This window comes from Otolemur garnettii, unplaced genomic scaffold (genome assembly GCF_000181295.1).
Source record: "Otolemur garnettii isolate 467f Iridium unplaced genomic scaffold, OtoGar3 scaffold00117, whole genome shotgun sequence".
NCBI lineage: Eukaryota > Metazoa > Chordata > Mammalia > Primates > Galagidae > Otolemur > Otolemur garnettii.
The window spans coordinates 27,141-40,095 of NW_003852512.1; the positions used below are offsets into that span (position 1 = coordinate 27,141).

Here is a 12,955-nt window from a genome sequence, read left to right on the forward strand (position 1 = left end):
GGTGGTCCAGGCTGGATTCGAACCTGCCAGCTCAGGTGTATGTGGCTGATACCTTAGCCACTTGAGCCACAGGCACCGAGTCATAATAGTTTTTTTGTTGTTGTTGTTTATACATATATATATATATCGTAGAGATTTATATATATATATAGTATATATATATATACTATATATATATATATTTTTTGAGACAAGAGTCTCACTATGTCACCCTCAGTAGAGTGCTATGGTGTCACAGCTCACAGCAGCTTCAAACTCTCGATTGGGCTTAAGTGATTGTCTTGCTTCAGCCTTCCAAGTAGCTGGGACTACGGGCGCCCACCACAACACCTGGCTATTTTTGTTATTGTTTTTGTAGTTGTCATTGTTGTTTAGCAGGCCCAGGACAGTTCAAACCCACTTGCCTGGGTGTATGTGGCCGGCACCCTAACCACTGAGCTATGAGCGCTGAGCCAGTTTATACATTTTTTTTCAAGTTACAGATAGTTTCATCACCACAAGTCTCCCTATGCTTCTGCTTTCACAGTGGTCCCCAACCCTGTCCAACATTCCTTAACCCTGACAAACACTAATCTCTTCTTGTGTTGTTATTTCAAGAATGATTATATGCATGGAATCATATGGTGTATAACCTTTTGGGATTGGCTTCTTTTACTTAGCATGATTCTTTTGAGGTCCACCAGGTCGTCGTGTATATCAATACCTATAGTTCATCCCATGGCATTGATGTTGGTTTAACTATTCACTCCACTGAAGGACATTTAGGCTATTTCTTGCTTTTGATTGCTATGAGTAAAGCTGCTATGAGTATTTGTGTGTAAGTTTTTTGTGCAGTTTGGTTTTCATTTTTTCTGGGATAAACACCCAAGAGTACAATGGCTGGGTTGTATGACAGTTGCATGTTTAGTTTTCTAAGAAGCTGCCTGTTTCCCACAGCGACTGTATCATTTTATGTTCCAACCAGCAATGTGTGAATTATCCAGTTTTTCTACATCTTTGTTAGTACTTAGTGTTGTCACTATTTTTTATTTTAGCCTTCCTGATAGGTGGGTGTGTAGTGATATCTCACTGTGGGGTTTGGGGTTTTTTTTAGGGGGGGGACAGTCTTACTCTTGTCACCCTGGGTAGAGGCCTGTGGCATCATAGCTCATAACAGCCTCAAACTCTTGTGCTCAAGTGATCCTCTTGCCTCAGCCTCTCTAGTAGCTGGGACTGCAGGCACTGGCCACAATACCCAGTTAGTTTTTCTATTTTTAGTAGAGAATGGGGTCTCATACTGTTTTTTTTTTTTTTTTTGAGACAGAGTCTCACTTTGTTGCCATTAGTAGAGTACCATAGTGTCATAGCTCACAGCAACCTCAAACTCCTTGGTTTAAGTGATTCTCTTGACTCAACCTCCCAAGTAACTGGGACTATAGGTACCCACCACAACGCCCAGATATTCCTTTTAGAGACAAGGTCTAACTTTGGCTCAGGCCAGTCTAGAACTCCTGAGCTCAGGCAATCCACCTGCTTCAGCCTCCCAGAGTGCTAGGATTACAGGCGTGAGCCACCGCACCTGCTCACGCCCGGCTATTTTTAGAGATGGAGTCTGGCTCTTGCTCAGGCTGGTCTTGAACTTGTGGGCTAAAGCTATCCACCCGCCTTGGCCTTCAAGAGTGCTGGGATTATAGGCATGAGCCACTGTGCCCAGCCCTCACTGTGGTTTTAATTTCCTTCTTCCTAGTGGTTAATGTTGAACACCTTTTCATGTGATTATTTGCCCTTCATATATCCTTTTCAGTGAAATGTTTCCCTGTTTGTCCATTTTCTAATAGGATTATTTGTTCTTTTATGGTTGAGTTTTCAGACTTTTTTTTTAAATTGTTGGGGATTCATTGAGGGTACAAGAAACCAGGTTACACTGATTACATTTTTTAGGTAAAGTCCCTCTGAGTTTTCAGACTTTTTAATATATTCTAGATCTGAGGCCTTTGTTGAGAGAGTGGAATACAAATAATTCCTTCAAGTTTGTAGCTTGCTTGTGTTTTTTTTATCTTAACAGGGTCTTCGCCAAGCAAGTTTTAATTTTTTTTTTTTTTTTTGAGACAGAGTCTCACTATGTTGCCCTCGGTAGAGTGCTATGGCGTTACAGTTCACAGCAACCTCAAACATTTTAGCTTACGTGATTCTCTTGCCTCAGCCTCCCAAGTAGCTGGGACTACAGGCGCCACCACAATGCCTGGCTATTTTTTTGTTGTAGTTGTTGTTGTTTAGCAGGGCCAGGCTGGGTTTGAATCTACCAGCCCTGGTGCATGTGGCCAGCACCCTAACCACTGAACTAAGGCGCCAAACCACAAGTTTTAAATTTTGATGAGGTTAAATTATCAAGTTTTCTTTTTATGAATTGCATTTTTGGTGTCATGTCTAAGAAGACTTTGCATAGCCTTAGGTTTCTCCAATGTTTTTCCAGTCTTCTAAAGTTTTTTTTTGAGGTAGAGTCTCAAGCTGTCACCCTGGGTGGAGTGTGGTGGCATCATAGCTCATGGCAACTTCCAACTCTTGGGCTCAAGTGATCCTCTTGCCTCAGTTTTTCTTTCTATTTTTTTTTTTTTTTAGCTATCTTGGGCTGAGTTTGAACCTGCCACCCTTGGTGTATGTGGCTGGCGCCCTGCTGACTGAGCTACAGGCACTGCTTCTTCTAAAGTTTTTATAAACTAGCCAGGCATTGTGCCAGGCACCTATAATCCCAGCTACTCTGGAGGCTGAGACAAGAGGATTGTTCACGCCCAAGAGTTTGAGGTTGCTGTGAGCTATGATGCCATGACACTCTATCCAGGGCAGCAGAGTGAAACTCTATCTCAATAAAAAAAAGTTTTATAGGGCGACGTCTGAAGCTCAGTGGGTAGGGCGCAGGCCCCATATACTGAGAGTGCCGGGTTTGAACCCGGCCCTGGCCAAACTGCAACAAAAAAAATAGCTGAGAGTTGTGGCGGGTACCTGTGGTTCCAACTACTCAGGCGGCTGAGGCAAGAGAATCACCTAAGCCCAGGAGTTGGAGGTTGCTGTGAGCTGTGATGTCACAGCACTCTACCAAGGGCGATAAAGTGAAACTCTGTCCCCCCCATTATAATTTTTCTTTATATATTTAAGTCTATGATCTCTTTTGAGTCTTTTTCATATAAGATATGAAGTTAAAGTTGAGATTCTTTTTCTTGCCTGAAAGAGCAGAATAGATGTCTGATTGCTTTAATACAATTTGTTGAAAATTTTGTATTTTTCCCATTGAATTGCTTTTGCAACTTTGTAAAAATTCACCTAGGCATTGTTGTATGGGTATATTTTGGAGTTTTCTGTTGGTCTGTTACATTGATTGTGTGTTCAGCATTAGCTCGTTGATTAAAGTTGCACACAATGCCTTTGTGGAGTGCCATTATTCTAACAGAAAAGGGCACATTAGTGAGAAATGCTGCCCATTGGATTGAAGAAACTTGGCAGTGATTTATGATTCAGCTGCCAATAAGGAGTTTTTCGTTAACATTTGCATGATTTTAGGCCATGAGGTTGAGAGGTTCTGGCATAGAACCGGGTTGAGGGTCCAAAAGAAAGGAGAGGAGGCCAGTCCAGAGACAAGGAAAGACATATTAAGAGGTAAAAAGAAACCTGGAGACTGACCAGATGTTAACTCAGCTCCCACACATTTGTAAAAGGCTTTTATTAGCCTTATCAGTATAGCCATGATGAGACAGTGAGCCTGGAGTACTGACTAGGGCTCTTCTCTTAGGGCCAGAAATCCTTAGTGTTGGCCAGGATTTGGGTAGGGTGTTTCCAGGAACTCTGGCCTTGATGCACTCCAGGAGTCTGAGGAGGGGATTGCTGGATTCAGAACTGATTTTCTAAAATGGCTGCACTCCTGTCAGGGTCATGAATATTACTTTTCCATTAGGTGTCTTTTTTTCATTGTTTATTCTCTTTCATTATTTCCAGATCTTTTTCTTTTTTTTTTTTTTGGAGGCAGAGTCTCACTATGTTGCCCTCGGTAGAGTGCTGTGGCATCACAGCTCGCAGCAACCTTCAGCTCTTGGGCTTAAGTGATTCTCTTGCCTCAGCCTCCCAAGTAGCTGGGACTATAGGTGCCCACCACAATGCCAATAGCCATGGCTATTTTTTTGTTGTACTTGTCATTGTTGTTTAGCAGGCCTGGGCCGGGCTCAAATCTGCCAGCCTCGGTGTATGTGACTGGTGCCCTACTCACTGAACTACAGGTGCTGAGCCCCATTATTTCCTGATTAATGACACTGGCACTGTGCCTTGAGAATCCTCCATATAGACCTTATAAACCAAGATTTCATATTAAAGGCATAAAATATTTTATTAACACATTTTTTGGTAACAGCTTTATTGAGAGAAAAATCACGGGCCATGCAATTCACCCATCTAAAGTGTCTAATTCAATGGTATATTTTTTGTGTATTCACAGAGTTCAAATTCACTATAGTCGATTTTACTATCACTTTTAAGCGAAAGATTTTATATCAGGGTAGTTTTTAGGAAAGTACAGTGGATTTTATATCCTGGCTCGTTTATATATTGAAGAAGGTAAATTCTTTTGTTCAGTGCTGACAACTTCGTGTGTGAGAATGTGTCTACTGTCATTGTTTCAGTCATGAATTAATATTTAGAAGAGAAAATGTATAGAATAATGGCAGGATGAAGTCTTTGAAGAAAAGTTTTACCTGTAAGATGATTTGCATATATCGTGACATTTGAATTATAAAATTTAGTCAAATCCCTTAATATTTTTGAATTTTTTCTCAACAGTTTTCTTTTAACAAAACAGAAACATGTATAAAAGTTTGTGTAAGATCTTATGATCCAGGAAATAAAGATGAAAGGAACAAATTGGCTTTTTTGATGAAAGGAATACAACTAAATTACCAGCATCACTGGTAGGTATGACATCTGAAATAACATGACTTAATTTTTCCCTTCCGTTCAAAAGTACTTTTAGTAGATATGTACATGTTAGAAATTGCATACTATTTTTTGTGACTTGAGTTTGGTTAAAAATTTGAACTTAAATATATGTAAGATGCTGTTAACTTAATGTGAAGTGCTTGTTAAATCTTTTATTTTTCAAATATTTATACTTAGGATTATTGATAATATGCCAGTAACATGGTGTCGTGATATGGAAAGTGGACAAAAGTACTGCAAAACAGGATTTCCAATAGGATGTTTTATTACCGATGGTAGCATATCAAAACATGATTGCATTGCCCATGTAAGTATTGAGCAATTACTATATCAATATCGGAATATTGGCTCAGCATCCGTAGCTCAGTGGTTAGGGCTCCGGCCCCATACACCCGGGCTGGCGGGTTTGAACCTGGCCCGGGCCTGCTAAACAACAATGAAAACTATAACAACAAAAATAGCTGGGCGTTGTGGTGGGAACCTGTAGTCCCAGCTATTTGGGAGGCTGAGGCAAGAGAATTTCTTAAGCCCACGAGTTTGAGGTTGCTGTGAGCTGTGATGCCATAGCACTCTACCAAGGGCGATTTAGTGAGACTTTGTCTCAAAAAAAGAAAAAAATATAGGAATGTTGCTTTACTTACCAGTTCACTTTTTGTTTTTCTGTACAGTGTCTGATTAAACATTAATGGCATGCTTATCATCTTCCAGGCTTTGTGCTAGGTGCTAGGGGTATAAGGACAAATAGACATTGTCTTTGTCCTCTAGAAGATTAAAGTAGTGAGATAGATATGCAAACGAATCAATATAGTATTATCCATATGGTAGGAGACTAAGGTGCAAAGGTGCAAGGGGTACATAATGGAGGTATGGAAGTAGTGTTTGTCACGCCCACACATGAGACAAACTCAATTCAATTCAAGAGGGGGAGAGGGGAGGAGGGTAGGGGATTGGTGTGCTCCCCCTGAATGGGCACAATGTAAGAGTATATGGCACACCTCCTGGACACAACTACAACAGAGAGTCTACCTAACAAATGTAAACATCGTAACCTAATTGTTTGTAACCTCACATTAATCTGAAAAAAAAAAAAAGAAATAGTATTTATCAGGCAAATGGGAGGACGAGCATTTCTAGTAGAGAAATCAGTGTGATCAGGAGTTTGGGATGGGCACAGTGGCTCATGCCTGTAATCCTAGCACTCTGGGAGGCCAAGGCAGGTGGATTGCTTGGCTCAGGAGTTCCAGACCACCCTGAGTAAGAGTGAAACCCCATCTCTACTAAAAATAGAAAAACTAACTGGGTGTTGTGGCAGATGCCTGTAGTCCTAGCTACCGGAAAGGCTGAGGCAAGAGGATTGCTGGAGCCCAAGAGTTTGAGGTTGCTATGGAGCCAGGGCACTCTACCCATAGCACAGAGTGACACTCTGTCTCAAAAAAAAGCAAAAAAGCAAACTGTCTTCTTCTGTTGGGCCCTAGGGTAGCAGAAATGTCACGGGCTTGCCATGGAAGCTAAAGGACAGGCTGAGTGGGCATGGAAGAGCTTGCTTTTCACCTCTTTTATATGTGGAGACTCCGTGTGATCAGTGATAGGGGTGAAGGAAAATGTAAGGGAGCATATAGGATAACTCAGTTTTCTATCTTGGTTGTCTAACTGATAGTACTCTTGTTATTTTTATTTTACTTTATTTTATTATTTTATTCATTTTTTGAGACAGAGTCTCACTTTATTGTCCTCGGTAGAGTGCAATGGGCATCATAGCTCACAGCAACCTCAGAGTCTTGGGCTGAAGTGATCCTCTTGCCTCAGCCTCCCGAGTAGATGGGACTATAGATGCCTGCCCCAATGCCTGGGTAATTTTTCTATTTTTAGTAGAGACAGGGTCTCAGTCTTGCTCAGGCTAGGATAGAACTCCTGAGTTCAGGCGATCCACCCACCTGGGGCTCCTAGAGTGCTAGGAGCATAGGCATGAGCCAGCCTCTCCTTTTTTTTTTTTTTTTTTTAAGTGAAAGGAAAGTGTTTCTTTTCTTTTCTTTTTTTTTTTTTTAGAGACAGAGTCTCACTTTATTGCCCTCAGTAGAGTGCTGTGGCGTCTAGCTCATAGCAACCTCCAACTCCTGGGCTTAAGCAATTCTCTTGCTTCAGCCTCCCGAGGAGCTGGGACTACAGGTGCCTGCCACAATGCCTCGCTATTTTTTGTTACAGTTTGGCCGGGGTCGAATTTGAACCAGCCACCCTCAGTATATGGGGCCGGCACCCTACTCACTGAGCCACAGGTGCTGCTGCAATATACTTATATTTTTTATTCATCTACTTTCAAGTAAATATATAAAAAAGTAAAGTAAAAATTGTCTTTCTATCTACTTCCTCACATTGTCTCCTGTATCTCCAGTGGTATGTATTCTTAACAGTGGGAAACAGTGAAAGTGGTAGGAGAAGCCACAAACAACTGCTTGCTTGATAGTTCTTTTAAAGTAAGGGTAAACTAACAGAAAAGAGGAGTTAATGAACGGGAGAAATTTTCATTATTATAGTCTGTGTTTGAGACCATATACGAAAGTGAGTTCTGGGGGAAAGGAGGGGAGGGGTAAAAACGTACTTACTGGGCACAGTGAACAGCATTCAGGTGATAGGCACAGTGACAGAACCAACTTAGGCTTTATAAAATATATCCATGTAACAAAAACAATCATATCCCCTTAATTTAAAAAAAAATTATTTCAGAGTATATGAGGATACAAATTATTAGGTTACATTCTTTGCATTTGTTAGATAAAGTTCAAATTATAGTTGAGTCCTTCACCCAGGAAATGTGCTGTATACCCTTACATTATGCCCAGTAGGTGAGAGTTTATCAATCCTCCTCTCTCCTTTCCTCTCCCTTTTACCTCTTCACCCTCCTCCTCTTGAAAGCAATTGTGTTTTTCTCTCCTGTGGGAGTGTAGTTGTTTATCTATTGATTAATATTAGTATTGAGCGCATTGCATATTTGCTTTTCCATTCTTGTGGTACTCCACCAAAACAATGCTCTTCAAGCTCCATCCAGGCTAACATAGAAGATGCAGAGTCTACATCCTTTTCTATGGCCAAATAGAATCTCATGGTATATATATGCTATAGTTCATTAATCCATTCATGTATTGATGAGCACTTGGATTGATGCCATGCCTTGGGGTTTGAAATTGAATTGCCACAAACATTCCAGGGCAAATGAGCTCATGGTAAAATGATCCTTTCTCTTCTGGGTAGATATCTAGCAATGGGCCATGGGATCAAATGGAAGGTCTACTTTTAGCTCTTTGAGGAGTCTCCATACTTATTTCCAAAGAGGTTGTATTAGTTTGCAGTCCTACCAGCAGTGTAAAAGTGTTTCCTTCTCTCCACATCCATGCCAGCATCTGCAGCTTTGGGACTTTGTGATGTGAGCTTGTCTTACTGGGGTTAGGTGATATCTCAGGGTGGTTTCGATTTGCGTTTCTCTGATGATTAGGGACGATGAGCATTTTATCATGTGTTTGTTAGCCATTTGTCTGTCTTCTTGGAGAAGGGTCTGTTCATGTCTTGCACATGGGATGCCCTCTTAAAATTTTGAAATAAAAAATATAAAAGTTTAAAAAAATAAAGTGGGTTCTTTGGGAAAACTTAAAGACTAAGTCTTTCAAGATCAAGTCTGGGGCTGGGTGCAGTAGGTCATGCCTTTAATCCTAGCTCTAGGGGAGGCTAAGGTGGGAGGATCACTTGAGGTCACTGGGAGGCTAAGGTGGGAGGATCACTTGAGGTCACTGGAAGGCTAAGGTGGAAGGCTCCCTTGAGGTCAGGAGTTCAAGATTAAGTAAAAGTTTAAATAAAACTCGTAGTTACCTTTTGTTACTTCATCTTCCTTTCCTTTCCTTTCCTGTCCTGTCCTGTTCTTTCTTTTTTTGTTTTGAAACAAGAGTCTCAACCTGTTGTCCTGGGTAGAAGTACTGTGGGATTATCATAACTCACAGCAACCTCAGTCTCTTGGGCTCAAGTGACCGACTGTCTTGCTTCAGCTTCCCAAGTAGCTGGGATTACAGGCGCCTGCCTTTCTATTTTTAATAGAGACAGGGTCTTGCTCTTGCTCAGACTGGTCTCAAACTTCTGAGCACGAGCAATCCACCCACCTCTGCCTCCTGAAGTGCTAGGCGTGAGCCATGGTGCCTGGCCTAAGATATATATTTTAGAATAAATTATTTATTTCTCTTCCTCCCTGATCTCCCTTACACTTGGAATTTTCTTCGCAAATTTCAGGCAAGTTTGAGAAAAGATGTTTATAGTGTCATTCATAATTTTGTTGGGGATAATTAGACCAGCTATTCTCAAAGTGCGGTCTGGGAATCTTTGAGAACTTTTCAGGGAGTCTACAAGGTAAAAACTATTTTCAAAATGGTACTAAGCTGTTACTTACCTTCTTCATTCTTTCATGAGTGCCCCTTGGAATATTCCAGAGGCTACATGAAGTGTGATGATTTCACACTTCATGGAAGTGTGGAATTTGTACTTCTGTATTCTTGTGTTTTAAAAATGTCTCATTTTGGAGGCAGCACTTGTGGCTCGGTGGGTAGGGTGCTGGCCTCATATACTGAGGGTGGTAGGTTCCAACTCGGCCCTAGCCAGCTAAAGCAGCAATGACAACTACAACAAAAAGCCAGGCATTGTGGTAGGTGCCTGTAGTCCCAGCTATTTGGGAGGCTGAGGCAAGAGAATTGCTTAAGCCCAAGAGTTGGAGTTTGCTGTGAGCTGTGATGCCACAGCACTCTACCAAGGGTGACATAGTGAGACTCTGTCTTAAAAGAAAAAGTCTCATTTTGGGCTGGGCGTGGTGGCTCATGCCTGTAATCCCAGCAGTCTGGGAGGCCAAGGTCAGTGGATTGCTTGAGTTCAGGAGTTTGAGGTCTCAGCAAGAGTGAGACCCTGTCTCTACTAAAAATAGAAAAATTAGTTAGCCATAGAGCTGGGCATCTATAGTCCCAGCTACTCAGGAGACTGAGATAAGACGATTGCTCAAGCCCAAGAGTTTGAAGTTGCTGTGAGCTATGATAATGCCATGACACTGTACGCAAAGCACAGAGTGAGATGAGACTCTGTATCAAAAAAAAAAATTCTCATTGTAAGATCTAATGCAATAAATGTAGGTCAATAAAACCCACATAAACAAAAGCTCTTTAGAGTCTTAATTTTTTTAAGAGTTAGGGTTCTGAGACTAAAATGTTCTAGAATTGCTCAGTTAGATACTTATAATCAAAATGGGAAATATAGGCTCGGCGCCTGTGGCTCAAGCGGCTAAGGCGCTAGCTACATATACCTGAGCTGGTGGGTTTGAATTCAGCCTGGGCCTGCCAAACAAGGACATCGGCTGCAACTGAAAAATAGCCGGGCGTTGTGGCAAGGCGCCTGTAGTCCCAGCTACTTGGGAGGTGGAGGCAGGAGACTCACTTGAGCGCAGGAGTTGGAGGTTGCTGTGAGCTATGATGCCACAGCACTCTACCCAGGGCGAAGGCTTGAGGCTCTGTCTCAAAAAAATATATATAGTTGTCTGACTAAGAAATAGGGTTTTTCTGCTTTTAAATTCTTTTTTATTTTTTGAGACAGAGGTCTCACTATGTCACCCTTGGTAGAGTGCCATAGTGTCACAACTCACAGCAACCTTGAACTCTTGGGCTTAAGAGATTTTCTTGCCTCAGCCTCCTGAGTAACCGGGACTGCACCTGCCACAATGCCCGGCTATTTTTGGTTACAGTTATTGTTGTTTAGCTGGCCGGGGCTGGGTTCAAACCTGTCACCCTCCATGTATGTGGCTGGCGCTGTAACCACTGTGCTATGGGCACCGAGCCTGTTTTTAAATTCTTTAAGCATATTTACATTATTGTATAACCATTGCCACCATGGTTTGATTTTAAACAAAACCTATGATAATTTTAATCAAAGCCAATCATAATTTAAAAGTAAAAAACTCCTGTTTTGTTGTAAGAAGTTGAAAGTCAAGTTTTGATAATTTCTTTGAACAATACTACAAAAATGAATACTAGCACAGAACAGTTGTTTAGACTAAAGTCCAGAAAGAGACCTGAATGTTTATGGAAATTGGAGTTTATCATAAAGGTGGCAATTCAGATTGGGAGACACAGTTCAGTAAATGATGCTAGGACAAAGAATTGTTGCAAGACAGAAAAACGTGAGCTAGGTCTCTGCCTCCATTCTTCTACTGCCCGAATGAGCTTCAACTATATTAAAGTTGGTTTGGTGCCGGTCGGCTAAGGTGCCAGGCACATACACCTGAGCTGGCAGGTTCGAATCCAGCCTGGACCTGCCAAACAACAATGATGGCTGCAACCAAAAAATAGCCGGGCATTGTGGCAGGTGCCCGTAGTCCCAGCTATTTGGGAGGCTGAGGCAGGAGACTCGCTTGAGCCCAGGAGTTGGAGGTTGCTGTGAGCTGTGATGTCATGGCACTCTACCCAGGGTGACAGCTTGAGGCTCTGTCTCAAAAAAAAAAAAAAAAGTACATTAAAGCTTTAAAGGAAGAGAGAAAACATGGTATGAGGAAGCAAGATACTTACTATATGAACTCCAGAAACCATAAAGAAAATGCTTGATACTGGTTGGTGGCTCACACCTGTAACCCCAGCACTCTGGGAGGCTGAGACGGGCAGATTGCTTGAGCTCATGAGTTCGAGACCAGCCTGAGCAAGAGTGAGACCCTGTCTCTAAAAATAGGTGGGCATTGTGGTAGGTGCCTGTAGTCCCAGCTACTCATGAGGCTGAGGCAAGAGGATTGCTTGAGCCCAGGAGTTTGAGATGTCTGTGAGCTAAGATGCCATGGCACTCTACTAAGGGTGACAAAGTAAGACTCTGTCTGAAAAAAAAGAAAGAAAGAAAGAAAGAAAATGATTGATGACATGGCCTATGTAAAATTGAAAAGAAAAATTAAAAACCTTTACATAGCACATAAAATAAATAGCAATAAAATTATGCAGCTGATATACCAAGAAAAACTATTTTTAGGGCTGAGTGAGGTGGCTCATGCCTATAATCTCAGCACTCTGGGAGGCCAAGGCAGGTGGATCCCTTGAGCTCAGGAGGTGGAGACCTGTCTGAGCACAAGAGAGATCCCTGTCTCTACTAAGAATAGAAAAACTAGCTAGGCACTGTGTCAGGCATCTGTAGTCCCCGCTATTCAGGAGAGGCTAAGGCATGAGAATCACTTGAACCCAAGAATTTGAGGTTGCTGTGAGGTATGAGACCACAACACTCTACCCCAGGGTGACAGAGTAAGACTCTGTCTCAAACAAAACAAAAGGGCAGCGCCTGTGGCTCAAGGAGTAGGGCACTGGCCCCATATACTGGAGGTGGCAGGTTCAATCGTGGCCCCAGCCAAAAACTGCAAAAAACCCCCAACCAACCAACCAACCAACCAACAAACAAACAAAAACGAGCAAAAAACCGCACAAAACCAAAAAAGACTATTGACAATATAGGTGATAACAGGTTGATTTCTTTGATCCACAGAGCCCGCATGCAAATCAGTCAGAAAAAGGCAAACAGTCCAATAGAAAAATGGGCAAAGTCTCCAATTTGTTTTGTGAAAAATAAATGCAAATGGCCAGTGTATTTATGAAAGAACACAGCACACCTTACCTTGTCAAAGAAACCACACCTAAATCTGATGAACTGATACTTAAGCACAGTCATAATTAAAGAGTTACAAATTAAGATGACACTGAGAAATTATATTGTTCATCTTTCAGATCAACAAACATGTTGTGAGGGGAATGCCTAGTGACAGCTAAAATGTAGGGAAACCAACACTTTCTTACAGTAAGTTGACAGTCTTGATGGAGGATAAATTCATGTAAGTGTAATTGCTTAGTCAAAGGATATGGATTATTTTTTTTTTTTTTTTTGAGACAGAGCCTCAAGCTGTCCCCCTGGGTAGAGTGCCGTGGCATCACGCTCACAGCAACCTCCAACTCCTGGGCTC

General features: G+C 41.8%; 1 protein-coding gene across 1 annotated transcript in view; it reads left to right on the forward strand.

Moving 5' to 3' along the window:
- The window catches only part of LOC100945497 (transmembrane 9 superfamily member 2-like), an 85,199-nt gene that overhangs the window by 9,338 nt on the left and 62,906 nt on the right, over window positions 1-12,955 (forward strand). The window contains 2 exon segments of the mRNA XM_012809920.1: window positions 4,801-4,928; window positions 5,134-5,263. Of these exon segments, the coding sequence (XP_012665374.1) occupies window positions 4,801-4,928; window positions 5,134-5,263 (258 nt within the window).